General features: G+C 38.4%; 2 protein-coding genes across 4 annotated transcripts in view; one reads left to right on the top strand and one right to left on the bottom strand.

Moving 5' to 3' along the window:
* Positions 1-18,211, top strand: part of gtsf1 (gametocyte specific factor 1) — a 45,317-nt gene that overhangs the window by 22,263 nt on the left and 4,843 nt on the right. The gene's annotated exons all lie outside the window — the stretch shown is intronic.
* Positions 5,267-10,257, bottom strand: nr4a1 (nuclear receptor subfamily 4, group A, member 1). 3 transcript variants are annotated; one of them, XM_039652193.2, is made up of 7 exons: positions 10,103-10,257; positions 7,733-8,523; positions 7,482-7,611; positions 7,237-7,400; positions 6,907-7,109; positions 6,647-6,825; positions 5,267-6,561 (listed from the first exon to the last, which is right to left on the bottom strand). In XM_039652193.2, exons 2-7 carry the CDS (start codon positions 8,519-8,521, stop codon positions 6,305-6,307), a joined length of 1,722 nt encoding a protein of 573 aa, XP_039508127.2. In that variant the 5' UTR covers positions 8,522-8,523; positions 10,103-10,257; the 3' UTR covers positions 5,267-6,304. The 3 variants fall into 3 exon arrangements, with proteins under 3 accessions (XP_039508127.2, XP_039508128.2, XP_088980432.1); XM_039652194.2 differs by having other exon boundaries at positions 7,733-8,432; positions 10,103-10,211; XM_089124306.1 differs by lacking the exon at positions 10,103-10,257 and having other exon boundaries at positions 7,733-8,560.

Consider the following 18,211-nt stretch of genomic DNA (forward strand, 5'->3'; position numbering starts at 1 on the left):
TTGGAATCAAGAATTCTTGTGATTATTCTCGAGAATAAGGCTTTCTCTGTTGAGTGGGAAGGCTCATGTCCGGGAGCTGTTGGATTTCTTTTATTATCTGTCCAAGCATTCTTTCGATTGAGTGTTGAATTGAAACTAGTGCTAGATGGAAATTACTGGACATCCTCATTTTTAACACTTGAGTCATACTACATTCATCTATCTGTATCTATATCCTTCTATCCTATCGTACTCCATTATAAGTATTCGATCTCTCTCTCGCCCTCTCAACACCCCTAATTTACAACAAGGCCATATTAACATAGATGAAACATGACGCATTTTCACACTGCATGATATACCACATGATGCTCAATCTGGATTGCTTTAGCATGTTTAGACTGAGTCATGAGTTCAGTGTGTACAGTAAATGTTCCCTCTGCTTTATGCTTCGCTCCACTGCACCTGTTTAGTGCATGACAAGTCATCAACAACACTGTCAACTCTTTCACTGAATCTTCATGGGCTCACAGTTTATAAAAATAGCCTTGCTGTCTGTCCCCAAGTGAGAAAGGCTGCAGACATTGGGAATGAATCGGAAAAGAATCATTTACTAATACAGTTGCTATTGCTAATGCATATTTTAGGCTAAACCTTATATATTCACACCTGTTATGTGTTTATCAGGGTCTTGCATGTGCATTCTGTGCCTCCTTGTTCTTGGGCTGTGAAAGAACTTAGAACAACCTTTGGGATCTTTTCCAAAACTTGCGACTCTCCATCGAAACTTGAGCTGACCATGTCAGTCTTGTTTTATATTCCAGTATTCTCATGTTCCCAAGGCTATCTGTGACCACAGGAGATTGGTGGAGGTCTATATACATACATGTATACACATATATATATGTCTATATATATATATATATATATACTAACTGTATTCCTTGTAAGCAGTGTTGTTAAATTGTCACCATGGAAATGTGCTTTTCAACACCTTAGCTGTGTCTGAAATCGCTCCCTATCCACTAAATAGTGCACTATATCGGGTGTCGGCCATTTTGTAGTGGTGTCCGAATTCTGAGTGAACGACATCATTCCCTACATTCATTCACTACTTTTACCCACAATCCTCTCTGAATTCGAGTGTACATTCGATGTACACTCGCTGAAGCCCTATTTCCCACAATCCAATGCGGAGAGAACTGAGCGCGCATGTAAGTTCGGCGCGAGCAAGTTTAAACCAGAGATTACATTACATCCAGTGGAGGATTTGAAAAATATCCGTTAATCGTCGTTTTGAACATAATAACGGTCGACGGAGGGCGCTCGACGACACATCATCTGTGAACGTGAGAGTTAATGTACAATTACAAAGCTGGCACGGAGGTATAATTACAAAATAAAGTCATTATGATTGTTATTGTTGTTAATATTATTTTATAAAGTAGGTAATGTAAGATAAAAGGAGTTTTATCAGTACGCGTGACGAAGCCTTTTCTGCGACAGCTCCAACTCTCCGACGCACAGTGTAAACGTCAGCGTCCGAATTCACTCACTTCATCTCGTTCACTCCTTGCAGATATAGTGCACTCAAATGCCATACACTATATAGGGATTAGTGAATGAGTGAACGAGTGAGCGGTTTCAGACACAGCTCTTGTTTTGATGTTGCACCCAAAAACTTTTTTTAACAGAGTAAGACAAACATGGAAACTGTGGATATTTTTGTATGTTGTCCATGGCCCTGCCCACATAGCTGTTGTAATCGGAGTGATAGTGACTTTATCCAGTTACATCTTGTGGATGAGCTCTGGTATTCTTTATTACGGTGCTGCCATGTCCTTCAGATGTTCCTATAAGTTTGCCAGACATTTTCATAACAGTTATATAGTTCTGTCTGTCTGTCTGTCTGTCTGTCTCTCTGTCTGTCTGTCTATCTATCTATCTATCTATCTGTCTGTCTGTCTATCTATCTATCTGTCTGTCTATCTATCTGTCTGTCTGTCTATCTATCTGTCTATCTAGTTACATGCCACAATAATGAGCTAAATGTATTTACCACAGGGTTCCCTCTCTCCCCTCACTGTCTGTGCAAGGCGCTCAAAAGGAGCTGTGTGAATTATATTCAAAAGTATAAACATTTACTCCAGACAAGTGGTTTATACAGACTATAGTTCACTGAAGAAGAGATTTTTATCAACAAACTGTGCAAATAATTATATAATATAATGTGTTTCAACGGCCAGGTGTCAGAAAACTCATTGTTTCTTGGGATATCCCTTTTCTGTAATGACTCACTTCATGAGGCATACTGTAAGGTAATTTCATTGCCACCGCCCAGATAGTATGTATTAGTTACATTTAGAATGGCCTGGGATATTACATAACATTTCTGCCTAGGGTCACTACTGTTGAGGGTCCTTTTCTATTTAAGCCCCAGAATGCATCTGCTGGTCTGGGCTGCTAAAGGAAGGTGTCACACAAAGTCCCTGGCACTTGCTCTGTCTACTCAGTTGTACTTTCCTTGGTGCTACCATCGGCCACATACCTTGGCAAGCATGTGTCAGAATAAATTACAGTGGCCCAAAATTAGGCCACAGAATTCTGTGTTCTCTGCGGGGGATATGTGATACCCTGCAAGCCTTGTGGTGTGTAACGTGACAGACAGGCTCAGTGTTTTGAAGCTACCGCACAAAAATATTTAAAAAGACCTTTTAAAGACAGACTCTGTGTTCCAGTCTATCATTATCGTTTGAATGTTTTCAAAGTGCATCTTACTGTGTTGCTATGCGGTAGTCTGTAATAGGTGGTTGCTAGGGGTTTTGCGATGGTTGCTAACAATGTTTGGTCATTAGATATGGCCCAGGTCCCTCATTCAATGCAAGTCTATTAGATTTTTTTTGCTTGCTTTATCATCCGCCACTCTAAAAAAAAGGGCCTAAGTTGAAGATTTATGTATTTGAAATGCATGTAATATGCCCACCCATTTGGATTAAACAGTTTTAACGTTAATAAACTTAATGTGATGAAATTTTGTGAGACATACAAATGAAAAAGGTAAGAAAAGGGTAATATTTCTGTAATAACTGAATGTGTTTTAAATACACAATTGGCAATCTTATATATTACCACCAGATTTTAACCATGCACATACTGTACCTTTTAACTGAAAACATTTAATTGTTTTCACAATTAGCAGATTTATGCTGATTCTAGGCACTTTATGTATTTAAAAAATATGATTTTTTAAATAAAATAAAATATATGCAAAGAGTTAACAAGAAACTGCAATTTTATATTCATCATACCTGTTTTATTTATGTAAGTCGGACATATGCATCACATGAAGTTTATTAGTCTGTTAGTATTTGTGTTAAAAGTGTCATCTAATGGATGGAAATTTTATATGCATTTCAAATATATCAATCTTAAAATCCCCAAAATGTTTGAGTGGATACATTTTTCTCAGCAATCCTCAAAATCCAAAGGAATAGTTTACATTCTGACTCTTAAAGGAGTAGTTCACTTTAAAAAAAACACCTTCGCTGATCATTTACTCACCCCCATGTCATCCAAGAAATCCATGTCTCTCTTTCTTCAGTCAAAAAAGAAATTAAGGTTTTTGATGAAAATATTCCAGGATTTTTCTCCAAATAATGGACTTCAATGGGAACCAAACGGTTCAAGGTCCAAAAGACACTTTCAGTGCAAACTGCAAACTGTTCAAAGGGCTTTAAATGATTCCGGACAATGAATACGGGTCTTATCAAGCAAAACGATCGCTCATTTAATAAATAAATAACAAATTTTACGTTTTATAAGCTCAAATGGTCACCTTGCTCTGTTCTGTGATGCGCGTTCGTGACTCTCCTGTTCGAACTCGTTCATCAAAATGAACGAATCTTTTTTGTGTCATTTGGTTAATTCAACGAACGTAATGAACGAGTTGACTCTGGAAAAGATTCATTCATTTTGATGAACGAGTTCGAATAGGAGAGTCACAAACGCACATTACACCCTAACCCTAACAGAGCAAGGCCACCATTTGAAACTTAAACTTTTTTTTATTTTTTTTAAATGAGCTATCTTTTCGTTTGATAAGACCCAGTTTGCAGTTTGCACTAAAAGTGTCTTTTGGACCTGAAACCATTTGGTTCCCATTTAAGTTTATTATATGGAAAAAAATCCTTTTCATCAAAAACCTTTTTTTTTTTCGACTGAAGAAAGAATGACGTGGATTTCTTGGATGACATGGGGGTGAGTAAATTATCAGCAAAAGTTTTTTTAAAAAGTGAACTACTCCTTTAACCTAGAAGCCAAGTTTACCCTTCTGAGTCAGGGCGTTGAAATCGATATGAGCAATAGTAATTTCACTGCTATTGTTTGCCTCATTAAGCAATATGTAAACATAAACCAGTTCTAAATATAGTTCAAGATCAAACTGCTGTGACCTCAGAACTTCATGTCTGAATCATTGACTTGACACAGATCAGCAGACTAACTGTCCATATGGAGAATGTTCAAAACCATACAGTAACTTCTTTCTAAAGGGGGAAATGCTCTTCACCTTGAAATAATCCAAATGACATCATGATTGCTCAGATTACAGCTGTTATGAAAGCAATTTTGAAACCCTATATAAAATCAAATATTTACAATTTATTTTTATTCTTTTTTGTTTGTTTTGTTTTTCATTGATATTGTGAGAATTTAGGCGTTAGGCTATTTGGGCTATCGAAATAGTTAATGACAAAATAAAAATCATTTACTCTCCTCATGTTGTTCAAAACTTGTTACTTGTAACTAGAACCATAGTGGTTCAGTTTGGCCACTCCCAAAATTACAAATAAATAAATAAAAGTCATGACTGTTCTATTTGAAGTCTTTTTTTCATGAAATAACTTAGTGTGCAAAACACACTGAATTTTAAGTTCTAATTCATTTTCTATTGTACAAGGTTTCTTTGGCATGTTCATTAAAATAATTCATTAATTATTCTTTTGAATCAGATAGCTTCACAAAACATGATTTGTTCATAAATCAGACTCACTCTGACAACATAAAATTCTATCGGTATGTCAGAGAAATTACTTCTGAAAATTAGAATTTAATGTAAAAGTTATAAATACAGTAAAGGCTTGTTTTATATTTCATAGAAGAAAGCATGGTTTGGAATGGCATAAGGGTGAGTAAATTATGACACACACCTTAACTTTTTCATCGATAAACCATTTTTGTTTCAAAAACTAGCAAATAATGTAAAGAAATGTTCTGAAGCACGCAAAAGGGTTTTCGTTCAAATTTTATTTTATGTAGAGAGCTGCACAAAATCAATGAAAGATAAGCAATACCTTTCATTTGTATGTAAAAAAATTCTGAATGCCCTATCCTGATTTTGTCATTGGGAGAAAAGAGTTACAGTGTGTAGGAGCTCTACACATCCTTAAAATACATACATACAAATATAATTACTCTAAGGATTGACTGGCACACTAAACTAAGTCAGGCATCTGTAATAATACTCAAAAGTATTTGCATGAAAGAGGCTGTACGTGGTACAGTAGCTGCACTGGATCTCTTGTGACCTTTTGGAAAATATTCATGAGCTGTATATATTATATTTATAGAAACTACTGACTCTTAAAATACACTTTTTTTTAGAAATATTAGAAAAGTGTTTACCACAGTCCTTGAATGCAGAATACATTCAAGTGTATCAGTGTATCTCTGTTTTCAGTGTAGGTGCATGTTTATGAACATGTTCAGGAGAGATAATGCTTGGGCACTTGAGAATATTTAAGGCTTTGTATGAGCATTTAAACATCCAAGTAAATGCTATTTCTGCTCCCTTTTTTGGTCCATGGCCTTCCTAACTTGATGTTTTACTGGATTCTTGGATGCTTTCTCTTTGGAATAGGCCCTCTGAACATTGCTGTAATACTGATGGGAATACCATTTCTTTTTAATTCAGAGGTTACATCTAGAGCATTTGATTAGCACCATTGACATGAAATGCTACCAACTCAAGCCACCAATTTATATGAGGATTTGAAACTCCTGGTCTGTTTAGAGTCACCAGAATGTTCCGCCAAATGCAAATTTCTCGTTATGTGTCTGTTAGTGAGTTCAATGTTGAAGACTACGTAATGAAGGTTCCCAAATGCAGGCTCAAATAGAATGTAATCTTTCTCTGATTCCATTCCAAGAAAGCAGAGAACAGCAAGCGATACAGTCCTTTGACTAGTCAAACCACCAAGAATTCCCCAAACATCTCATATCCATTTCTTTCATCAGTTTGTCCATTTATAAAATCTCTTTGGCGCATTCAGAATGGCAATGTGTCCATGAAGATTTTATCCACAATGGGTGGAGGTGGGACCAAGTCTTCCAGTTTAAGATAGAAGATTCGCTGGAGGCCCTGGGTGCACAGTGTTCTCAGCTCCGGAAGCTTGCCCAGGAGTCGGGACAGGTAGTTGGGCCGGGTGGCCTCAGGGGCACTTGTGGAGACGTGGTCTCTGAGACACGTGACCAGGCGGTTTTGGAGGTCTTCGATCCGTCTGGGCTCTTTCAGGCCGTGCCGATCTGTTGGTCACAATCAGGGTTAGAGATTTGTGTGGGATAAACATATTTCTAAAAAATAGAAACAGACTAAAAGACCGTAATTTACCTGTGATTATGACCAGTGTGGCAAGACAGGAGAAAGACGACAAATCCAAGTTCAAGCGACGTAAACTCTGAGAGAAGTCCATAATGGAGTCGATCCAGTCACCAAAGCTTCGTACGCACTGCGTCCGGTGCAGAACCACACCGTTGCAGAAAATAAGTTTATCTGTCTCAGGGGTTGACCTAAATGAGATGCATGAATTCTTAGTCACCTCACATAGTAATATTAATACTGAATTCATTGTCATATGAACTGACTTGTACCTGTAGGCCAGCCGAAGTATGAAGAGCTCGACAAATGCTGACTCAAGAAGAAGCTCTTGGTCCTCCTTACAGAAGGCATTGAATCCAGGGATTTTTTCAGCCCACTTCCTGATCACATCCATTGACCCTGTTAGCAGGTCATAAAATTGTTGTATGTCATTGGCATCCTCCTTCTCAGACAATCCAGATACTGATTCCTGATACTAGACAATGACCAAAAATACAATATATGAATTAAAATTGCAAGTGGACTGAAACAATCATTTTATTTCAGATTTATGAGGGTTAAAACACTAAGCAAGCTGTCAGATTGTTGTGATTGGTCCTCACCTTTGAATAGTCTAGAGTTCCACTGGCAGGGTTTGAGTCCATATGGGCAGTTACGAGAGAGGCAATGATGTTGACAGGTGAAGAGACAGACAATGAGTCCTGAACCGCTTTTGGCTTGGACGGAAGACGACCTCTTCTACCTTTCAGGCTGTCTGTTCTCACAACTTGAGGGAAAATAGGTACACTTATTAAAATTGCTTTGATGGTAAGGGGGTGCTTTCATTTAAATATATATATATTATCACCTTCTTTCACCATCCCGACACCTAGGCACTTTTGGAAGCGACAGAACTGGCACCTGTTTCGCCGCCTTTTGTCCACTGGGCAGTCCTTGTTGGCGAGGCAAACATATTTAGCGTTTTTTTGTACTGTGCGCTAAAAAAAAAAAGACAGAAGGAAAACCTTAAAGCTCGTCATCAAAATGAGCCAAATACAAAATGCTGAGGTGAATTAACATGACATGAATAGCAATAATAATTGTATCACTCTCTCTCACCTTAAAAAAGCCTTTGCATCCTTCGCAAGTTCGCACTCCGTAATGCTGACAGGAAGCGTTATCTCCACACACTGCGCAACGTCCCTCGTTTCCTGTGGGGCTCCTTATTTTTGGAGACAGTTGTCCATCCATCAGTCCCGAGCCATCCCGACTGCCCTGCTCCAGGCCGAGTGGGCTGTAGGGAAGCGGAGAACCGTGTTGCTGGGTCTGAGAAAAGAGGTCCTGATCTGGAAGTTGTGGCGGCAGCGAGCTGCGATGAGAGAGCTCGTCGACTGTGACGTGCCCGAATGTGAAGAAAGAGCCAGTCTGGTTCAGAGGCTTCTCTGAACCCCAGCATCCCTCATCGGGGGAGCAGGGACTAAATGTGCTATCCCAGGCGGACATGTGCTGGAACCCCGGGGTAGAGGGTGACTGTGCAGACGCCGGACTTCCAAAGCAGTTTGACCCACCTGAGGAAGACAACGTCTCGTCTAGGTAACTCAAGGCGAATGTGCCTGGGTAACAGCCGTACACCTGGAGGTCGTCCAACTTGAACGAGTCTTGCACAGAGGTGCCACCAGCAAAGGTAGAAGGAGCGCCTGTTGCGATCTGGCATGAGTAGGTATCAAACTCGCCAACGTAGCCTCCGACCAGAGAGGTGATGCTGGGCAGGGAGGGTGCGGAGAGCTGGTCCAGCTGGTCAGTCACATCCATGGCCAACCTGGAGGTGAAGTCAGGATTCAAAAACTCTGAGCTGAAGAGGGAGCTCTCATAGGTCTGGACTCCATGTTGACTTTGAACACAGGTCATTTCTGTAGAACAGAACCACAACATCTACTTTTCAATACCGTAGATATTGCCGTGGAAAAGTCTAATGCCTCGAGAGCTGAACACACCGCTTTCTAACCTATACCTAGACAGACTTGCTTGCCGGCCAAAAGGTGTATAGACACAGTTCTCTGAAGTCCCTTGAGATTTCTGAGAAAACTTAGACAGCCGTCTGGCTGGAAAGAGCAGCCATGCTTATTGTGTTACCACATTAAGAACGTCAGACGAACATGACATGTGTTGCCTCACTGAGGGGGCGTGTGTGTTTTTGTGAGGGCGCATGTGAGTGGGTGGTGTAAGTATATGGAACTTTTTTAGATAGACTCAAATTTCCCCAGTTAAATCAGACATAGCCTAGTGTTCCATATCGTACATGATAAGATAAAGTAAGGGTTTGCTCAAATAACTGTTTGCCATGAAGAAATGCTTATATTAAGAATCATATTACATTTCTGCTCCACATGGGTTAAATCTTTAGAATGGCAATTAAAACATTACTAAAATGCGCCAATATCAGTTGTAAACGTGTTTTAAAAGAGTCATTCTGCAGAAAGTATTTTTAAAGCACTATGTAAATGTGAAAGATCATTATGGCTTAGCAGTTTGACAGACATTCATGACCTTGCACACATGAGCAAGGTGAGAACATGACACCTAATGATCATAAACATGTCATATATTGAATAAACTTGTAAATGCATTTGCAATATGTGTTTCTTAAAGTCAAAATGAATAGGTGGTGTGACTGTCTGGAAATTTTTAAAAATAATATCAAGCCAAAAGCCAAGTCATTTTGCTGACAATAAATAGGCTACATAGGCCTAAGTAATGTTTTTTTTTTAAAGTAAACAAATAAACAGACAGGACTCCTTAAGACCCTGAGAGTCAATGTCATTATTATTATTATTATTATTATTATTATAAAGGTCGCATATTTTGACCTCTTTATAAAATGACTCGTTTTGTTCAGGTGAAGAAAACGTCTATGTTTATGACTCAAAATGGTATTGGTAAAACAAGATTAGCTTGAAACGTTTCTTTTAATTGTGTGTGCAGCAAATGAAGGTGTGTGATGTGAACCGTGTTATATATATGTGTATGATTTAAATAGACAAAGTACAGTCAGGTTTAAAAGGAGAATGCGCGCAGTTAAGTTGCGCGAGCACCTGTTGCATCGTGACACTGCGCGTGCAGAAGCGCACCACTGTACCCCACACACACCCCTCTTAGTCTAGCCTATAGTCTTTCATTTCGTACGGTTTCTCAATATCCAAATTGTTTTACATTTGAAATGCCAGAAGCCAACTGAGTTTGCGCATTTAACTGTGGCGGATACGAACAGTGCTAGTTTCGGAATTACTCGTGCGCACCATGAAGTAAAGCCTAAACCATTCATAAATTAGACCACCTCAACCTTAATTATTTCAATTCTTCAACACATACACATAATTTTGGTTACTAAAACACATTTGGTTTTCGTGTAGGTTTTAAAACAAGCATAAAAACAGAAAGAATAGCCTATAAATGACTTCCGAATTTATAAAAGCAAAAATACTTACGTACCTAAAAATGTACTGTGGTGAGGGACCTGTCAGCGTCCGTATTCCAACTGATGGATAATCATGTATAACGTCCCCGGCAACGACAAGACGGTTTTCTCATTTTTCTGTGAGCGAGCAGATATATAAGCGAGTGCTTTATTCTGCCGTTACGTCAGAGGTGCATCCTCTCGAGGCGTTCCACTGGCAAATATGGCCATGCAGGGGCGGAGATCCTCGGCAAATCTTTCCGGCTGCCGACCAATCAGAGCGCTCGCTGTCAAGAGACATGACGCACACACGGGATTCCATTGACGCAAGCAATCCGCACGTTTATTGTTCTAATTATAGCAGCGTACTGATGTGCAACTGCCTGAATTTAGTTAAAAATAGTGAGGAGAAGACACAAATAACTAGCCTATAAGCAAAGATGAGCAACAGAAAGAGTAAAAAGAAACACATAAACAACGTTTAATCACAGGATTTACTGATTGAGGAAAATGTAAAGGTGTCTTATTTTTGTAATAAAATTTGAAGTAGCCTATATATATTTATATATGCGTGTGTGTGTTAATAAAATCTATATAGGTTACTTTACATTTCTTTGTTAAATTTTCCTCTTAATTTCTCAGTTATTATTACTGCTTCTGAATAAGACACTTTCCTCCCCAAGAAAACCACAAAGAGCCCACGAGGAGAGGGTAGGGCTACACCTGCACTGCACAAGAGGAACGTGTCAAAACATGAAAGTGTGTCGAGAAAAAAAATAACTCGGAAGTCAGTGATGCTGAAGTACTACAATGCAGGGTGTGTGAGGTTGGGATTGACAGTGCCAGTAAACGCTACGTTTCGTGTGCCATGCGATGATTCTCAAGCTTAAATGTTTTCCTATTAAGTAAGAATAAAAAAGCAAGCATAACTTCAAGTCACAAATATGATTTTAGTGAGTCTTGCGCCCTGCAACCACTACTCTTGAAGGTTTAAAAAACAAAACAAAAATTCGGAACATATTAAAATAGCACTCTTGAGCACAAATAAAAAGATTTTAACAAAATATTCAATCTGAGGGGGAACCAAATGTGAAATTTTAAGAATCTGACATTGAAAATGGCCCTCTCTGCCACATACCGTATGTGTGCCATCGGCCTCAATCCATTTCACTTTAACTTGCAGATATAACTCATAAGATGAAAGACATTGACAAGTCTAAAAATATCCTGCTTCTGCATGTAGTAGGGCAGGTGTACATTTTCATATTAGTAAACAATGGGGGTCTTGTTGGCAACCGGGCTACAATAAATCAACAGCCAGCCATGCGTATCTGAAGGTGAGATGCTTGTGCTGCCATTTTAAAGAGCATGTCCTGATCCAGAATTGCATTCTGTGCTTTCTGAGTGTGATATAGAGACCATGGCCATATCGGTTGTTTCTCACCATATACTTTCACATATAAGACACACAGTTTCCATGTATAATCCATTTTTCTCTGCCAATAACCTTTCAGTAGAACGTAGTGAGTGAGTGATCCATTCTTGCTAAATAGGTTAATTCAAGTGTAGGCCAAGTAACATGAAATACAGGCTGCTGAGTGCTAACACATATTTAAAAACAAGGACAGCAAGTCTTCAGAGGAATTCAGAGCAGGCCAACATAGTAGCAGGGCGCCAAGTTGTCTTGTGGTGGAAGTGGAACACAGATAATAGACTATTCTTATTTATATACAGCATGGAACTATTTAGTGATCTTTAACATTGGTTCTATTGGCCAAGTAAAATTTCAAACCAAAATAAATATCCAAAAAATGAAGCCTAAAATATAGGCAATACAACAAATCATAATGGCTGGCTGTACACATTCACATGCATGAGCTGCATTTATTATGCAAATGCAATATATATACAAATACAAATTATAATATGGTCTATTTATAAATTATTCTATAAGCAAATTTTTAAATATAGGCCTAACACTTTATTTTACAGTGTCCTTGTTACATAAGGCTATGTTAAATGTACTTATATAATAACATTAAAATGCACAACTAAATGCAACAACCCCTCAACCAAATCCTAATCCTACCCTAACCGTAGGCTATAGTGCAGTATTACTCATATAATTACACTGTAATATGACATCTTAAAATAAAGTGTAACCATATATTATTTCCTTGTGATTTTGGGGTTAAATGTCATGCTCTTGGAGGGTTTCATCCTTAAAACACACTTTATCGAAGTGAAGTCTTTCTTTAATCGGTCTTTCCTGATTATAAGCTATACTTGGTGTTTTCGCCTATTTCCTCACGCGGTCTGAATACTGAGAATTGGCTTTACCGCTTCTTTCCCCGTTATCACGAGATAGCATCTTTTTCCTGATCAGAGACTTTTGCTCACGAGATTGTTATTTCTTAAGGCAGCCGCGGAATCTCCTTCTTTCTTCCATCTGTGATGCGCAGACAGGACCGGGAGCCGCGCGCGCGCATCGATGTTTGTGGAGATTCGCTTTTCTTCTTTTGACCACGCGGTTGGAGAAAAGAAAGGATGTGTTTGTCTCTGTCACTGAGACCAAAAAGAGGAAGCTCCGCCAATGACGCAACGAAGCGCTTTGGCTGACGTACAAGGAATCCCTTCCGCGCGCGCTGCCATATGGGGAAGCCCAGCCGAATACAGCCGAAGAGCTTGTTGCTAAATGACGCGACAGTTTTCCATTACTGCGTCCATTTACATCGTGCCGTAAGCCGGATCACGAGCTTAATTACTTTTAAAATAAACATTTTACGAACTGATGATAAAGTAAACGAGTACCGAGGGACAGTTACTGTTCAATTATCTTACAGCTGCTGAGCTGTTGGCACATAGGTTGAGCTGAACTTGTCACGAGGGGCGGGATAGGAAAAAGACGACGAGGAAGTGGTCACAAGACCATGAGAAAAACAGTGTGCTGCTGACACGCAGTAAGCGATCAAATCGGAACAGATGTTACGAGAAAAAATACAACCTAAAGTTACCTATTTTAAAGTAAGAAAAGAGTAGGCATATATTTCACAACTCAACAAGGCAGGCAAGTCAATATATTTTACTCCACATAGTTTGGCAACGCCGTAAACATTCAAAACCATTCTGTTTCAAGGGTGCATTCATTGCTGTATGCAGTCTACATAACCCTCCTCCTTAATACCTTTTACTCACACATTTTCTGTCATCATTGTCCATTGCCATTATTGTTGCTTGTTCAATGTAAAGCGTCCTTGAGCCATGGAAAGGTTCTATAAATACAACTTTTACACAAAAGTAGTTTTACACTTTTAAACACACTTTAGAATAAATAAAATAAGAAGATCCTCCACTATAGATACAAACATGTCTAAAAATGACACTACTGGTCATGTGATCTTAACATGGCAGTCACCTTGAGGGGGGACCTGTAAAATTAAACAGCCTTTTCTAGGCCACCAAAAAAGCTGCAGTGCGAATGGATATATTAAAAGCCACCGTGAACATTAGATTTTTCAAAACCATAATAAGGGTTTGGTCCTCCCTTACCATTTCCACTGTTCTGGCAAGACTTTCCATTAGATGTTGGAACATGGCTATGGGAATGTGCACGCATTAAGACACAAGAAGACATCGGTGTAGTCAGGCGCTGATGTTGGGTAATGGGTCTGGCTCGCAGTTTGCGTTCCAATTCATCCCAAAGGTTTTCAGTAGGGTTCAGGTTTGGCCTTTGTGGAAGCTCTTCTGCACTGCAACATGTGCCACATTGAAAGAGCTCTTTCATTCTACTGAAAATGTTTGTCTAAGGAGATTATTCATGTAACTATTAGATTTGGGTGTATGAAAAAACCCAAACCTGTTAAAATGAACTTTATGCACGTTATGTATTTACTAATAGTACTAATCATTTCTTTGGATTAAAACATTTTTTTTGTAGTAGTAGCCCTCAAACTGTATTCACTTTATAGCCCTTAATCCTGTAGTTGTGGACAAATGTGGGCACAGAGGACTCAGGAGTGATCCTAATTTTTATTTATTATAAATGTTAGGCTATATCACTGTCTTTGATAAAGTTTCGTCTATCCATTTATGGTGTTTTTTTTTATTATTTGGGGGTATTTTAGAATTTATTTACTTCAAAAAGTGCCATATTTTCTATATGTAAATTATGCTTATTTTTTTTTTTATTTTTTTTATTTTTTTAACTACATTAAAATCATTCAAATAAGTTCTTACAGCTAAAACCTAAAGATGAAGTGACTTTGCTGTCACCTGGTGTCTTATTTTAGAATGCTAAATTACAGCTTTTCCCATTCATTTCAATGGGTGCCCATTTTTTGACCCAAATACAAGATTGAGGAATTTTTTTCACCCGCTTAACATTGTAGAATTGAGTAAAAAAAAAAATGTGTTCAGGAGGCAAACTTAGGAAAAGTAGCCAAGTCTTGTACCACTCAGATCAAGGGAAGTATACTATTTTTAAAAAAATAAATCAAAACTATTTTGCCCACATTATTCCAAAATACGGTTTTAGTGTTAAATCACCTTTTTAGCAGAGGCATTGCTTAGCCAATTACACACACAGACATAGACACACACACACACACACAATTGCAAATCAGGTTTAATGGCAAAACTGACAGACTTCCAGCTTGCAATTAACACACATAAATACAAACAAAAGTAATTAAAAATAGCTTAACACAACAAATGGTTCAAGTGGTTACCCAAATTCAACTGAAAATCACATTTTTAATGACTTCTACAGTCTCAACATTATTCAACCCCTTCATGGCAAGCATCTTTAGTACTTAGTTGAACACCCTTTCACCCTTTTTACCCATTCCTTGTGAGCAATGTCCTCCAGTTCAGTAATATTCTTGGGTTTACGTGCTGCAACCGCCATCTTCAAAGGCCTCCACAGATTGTCTTTGGGGTTCAAGCCAGGTGACTGTGACGCCACAGAAGAATCTTCCAGGACTTCTTCTGCAACCAAGCTTTGGTAGAATTTGAGGTATGCTTGGGATCATTGTCTTGTTGGATGGTCCAATGACGCCCAAGCTTAAGCTTCCACACTGACGGCATGACATTTCTCAGAGGATTTCCTGATACTTCAATTAATCCATCGTGTCTTTCACACACTGCAGATTGCCAGTGCCAGAAGATGCAAAACATCTTTTCAGGATATGCTTCATTCTCCGCATGCGTTTGGCGATATCTTCTCTTAACTTTTTGGACCATTCTTTGGACTTATTGTTTGACTTATATTTCTAACATGTAGTCAAATGTGATCCTCAAGAAACCTAGCCAGTTCAGGTATTTCATGTGTTCTAGCTCAATCCCACCTGGTGCAACTAATGAAGCCCTTGATCAAGTGTACTTTTACAGATTTGTGCTGTTGTGAGGGATTCTATTAAAGGGGTTGAATAATTTTGAGACTGCAGAATTAAAAGTTGTCATTAAAAGTTAATAAAAAAAACTGTCATTAAAAGTTGCATTTTTAGTTGAATTTGGGGAAACCACTTGAAACATTTGTTGTGTTGACCTATTTCAATCACTTGTGTTTGATTTGTTCATTGCAAGCAGCTGAAAGTCCAAATTTTGCTAATAAACCGGATTTGCAATGGGGATTTAATAATTTTGATTACAACTGTATTTATATAGGCTATAGGCCCATACACTCAAAAAAATGCTGGGTTGTTTTAACCCAATTTTGGGTCAAATATGGACAAACTCAAACATTGGGTTAAAAATTTCATTAAAAAAATGCAACCCAATGGCTGTGTTTGTCCATATTTGACCCAAAATTGGGTTAAAACAACCCAGCATTTTTTAGAGTGTATACACACACATACTGTTCAAAGGTCAAAAATATAATGCTAACATTTTTTTATTAAGAAGCAAAACCTCTTTCAACATTAATAGATGTGTTTCTTGGGCAGCAAATCAGCACTAGAATGATTTCTGAAGGACCAAGTGACACTGAAAACTAGAGAAATTCAACTTTGCCAATACAGGAATAAAATTAGATTTTAAAATGTATAACATTGTTTGTTATTATTATTATAATTATTATTATTATTACAGAGTTTGAGAGAATTGTGCCAGTGCACTGTTAATTTTTAAAGGTCTTATTGGATGCTTCTGGTCATGCAGCTGCTTTTGGATGAGCACATACCATTTCATTTCAATTCAGTCACATTATGCGCTATGGAACATCGCGCACTGGTCATTAAAACATATAGCACATACATACCCGGTTTCTGCATTCATTCGGGCACCTGTTGTTGAATCAAAGTGATTTACGTACAGCTGTTAGCTTACAGGGCAGAGCGAGCTCTCCCTGTCTGTATGCCAGTAACAGAATCATGTGGCTCTCCACAATCCAGCATGCTTGGAGAGCCTGGCTTTTGAATCAAATCAAGTGCATATCATCCCCTGAATAGTTGTCTCAGATAACTTTGTTGCTTAGCACACTGATTATGTAATGATATGCAAATGTGCTAAGATAAGGTCTCTTGACTTGGCTGGATTTTAAACTTGCCCTTGTCAGGATATTGACTGTGAGCACAAGTCCCAATAGGCTTAGCCGAAGCCAGGCAGCTGCCTTATACCTCAAAGCTAAAGCTATCAAATGTGAACCTCCAACTTGATCACTGTGTTTCTATTTCAACCTTATAATGAGGACATGTGCTGCTCTTGCATTATTGTTCAATGCAATATTTTTACAAACAATATTCAGTTGTTGTAATATTCAACTGAACAATATCGAAATCAAACCTATGCCACTGGCCTGGTGCTTCCTAGAGTTCAGATATTCCCCCAGCAGTCTTAATTCACCATTCACCTTATCCAGTTCCACTCCTGGCACTCCAGAAAATAGATAGGAGGCCATATTTAAATATAGACTACATCACATAAATTACTCCTGTGAGTTTGTAAGGGGACCACAAGATACTGAGTCTCAGCTCTGTTGTCCACTGTGAATTCCGGTTTCGGCTGAAGATACGATGATTTCCCATGAGGCACCAAGATGACATAAACAGTATCATTTGGGTAGGGGGAAGCAGTAGACACTGACTTTAAATATTTTTTAGGTTAATTTTGGATATTTTAAAAATTCTGAAAAATAATGTTTTATATAAGATATTCTATTAAAGGCATAATGAAAAAACTTAAGTTTGTGTAGGCATTTTCCATATAGTCTACCAGTTGTATCTGTTGGAAGGTTTAGCATGAAATATGTTTTCTTTTGCACTTATTGGCCATTGATTTATCATTTCAAATTAAGCCACTTTTACAGGAAGTTAGAGCCGGAGATCTTACACGCCCTCTGCTGGTGAGTTGTGCAGGTAAATTCTTAAAAAAAAAACACACACATTGATTGGATTAGGGAAAATTATGTCGATTGTAGTGCTGTATCTGGTCTGTCAACAAGTTAGGATAGCTCGCAACTCATGGATGCACAAACTGAATTCTTACACTCAAATGAGAAGGATGTCTTTCCAAAGCCTTTGACACTCGATTCGTGTGGACATTTAGCACATGGTTTAGCAGCGTTGGTGTGAATTCATAACCATATTAGACCCCGGTGTGCCCTTTTTGAAACCCTATAGTTTTCTAGCGCCTGAAAGTGTCCTACTGAGTGAAACCAAATTACATCTGGAGATGTGTGTATGTGTGTGTGTGAGAGAGAGAGATTCTATAGCCAAACTCGACATCGAGGCTTCAATCTTAATTAAAACATCTATGTCCAAAAAAAAAACACCTTCGTATGTATTGTATGTATGGATTTCCCTTTATTTTTCCTCATTACATCAAATCTGTAAATACATACAGTATAATAGTTGAATATTTATGCACTTTTATGTAACCTATAATTATACCACTCGGTTCATTATCTATCCATCTATGGATGACCGCTGTGCAACATGAGGACACACACTGCCATGGAATAGTGTTAAGAGCTTGGCTCTTAGTTAGGTGGTGTTCAACTGGCTAAATTTCCCATAAACACTGGTTTATTTTGCTGTGTTGAATTTCTGCTCTGGGCAGCACAAGGTCAGGCGTCTCAGTTGTGTGAAGCTGTGGGAGAAGACTAGTCCTCAAGTTACACAGCTACTGCTGCTAATACTCCCCTAGCA

The sequence above is a fragment of the Pimephales promelas genome, chromosome 20 (assembly GCF_988280905.1).
Source record: "Pimephales promelas chromosome 20, fPimPro1.hap1.1, whole genome shotgun sequence".
In the NCBI taxonomy this organism is placed as follows: domain Eukaryota; kingdom Metazoa; phylum Chordata; class Actinopteri; order Cypriniformes; family Leuciscidae; genus Pimephales; species Pimephales promelas.

Coding starts and splice junctions, on each gene's coding strand:
- nr4a1 (XM_089124306.1), bottom strand. CDS start 8,545: ATGTTGTGGTTCTGTTCTACAGAAATGACCTGTGTTCAAAGTCAACAT. Junction 7,401..7,481: donor TGTCGGGATGGTGAAAGAAG/GTGATAATATAT, acceptor TTTTCCCTCAAG/TTGTGAGAACAGACAGCCTG. Junction 7,110..7,236: donor GAACTCTAGACTATTCAAAG/GTGAGGACCAAT, acceptor GTCATTGTCTAG/TATCAGGAATCAGTATCTGG.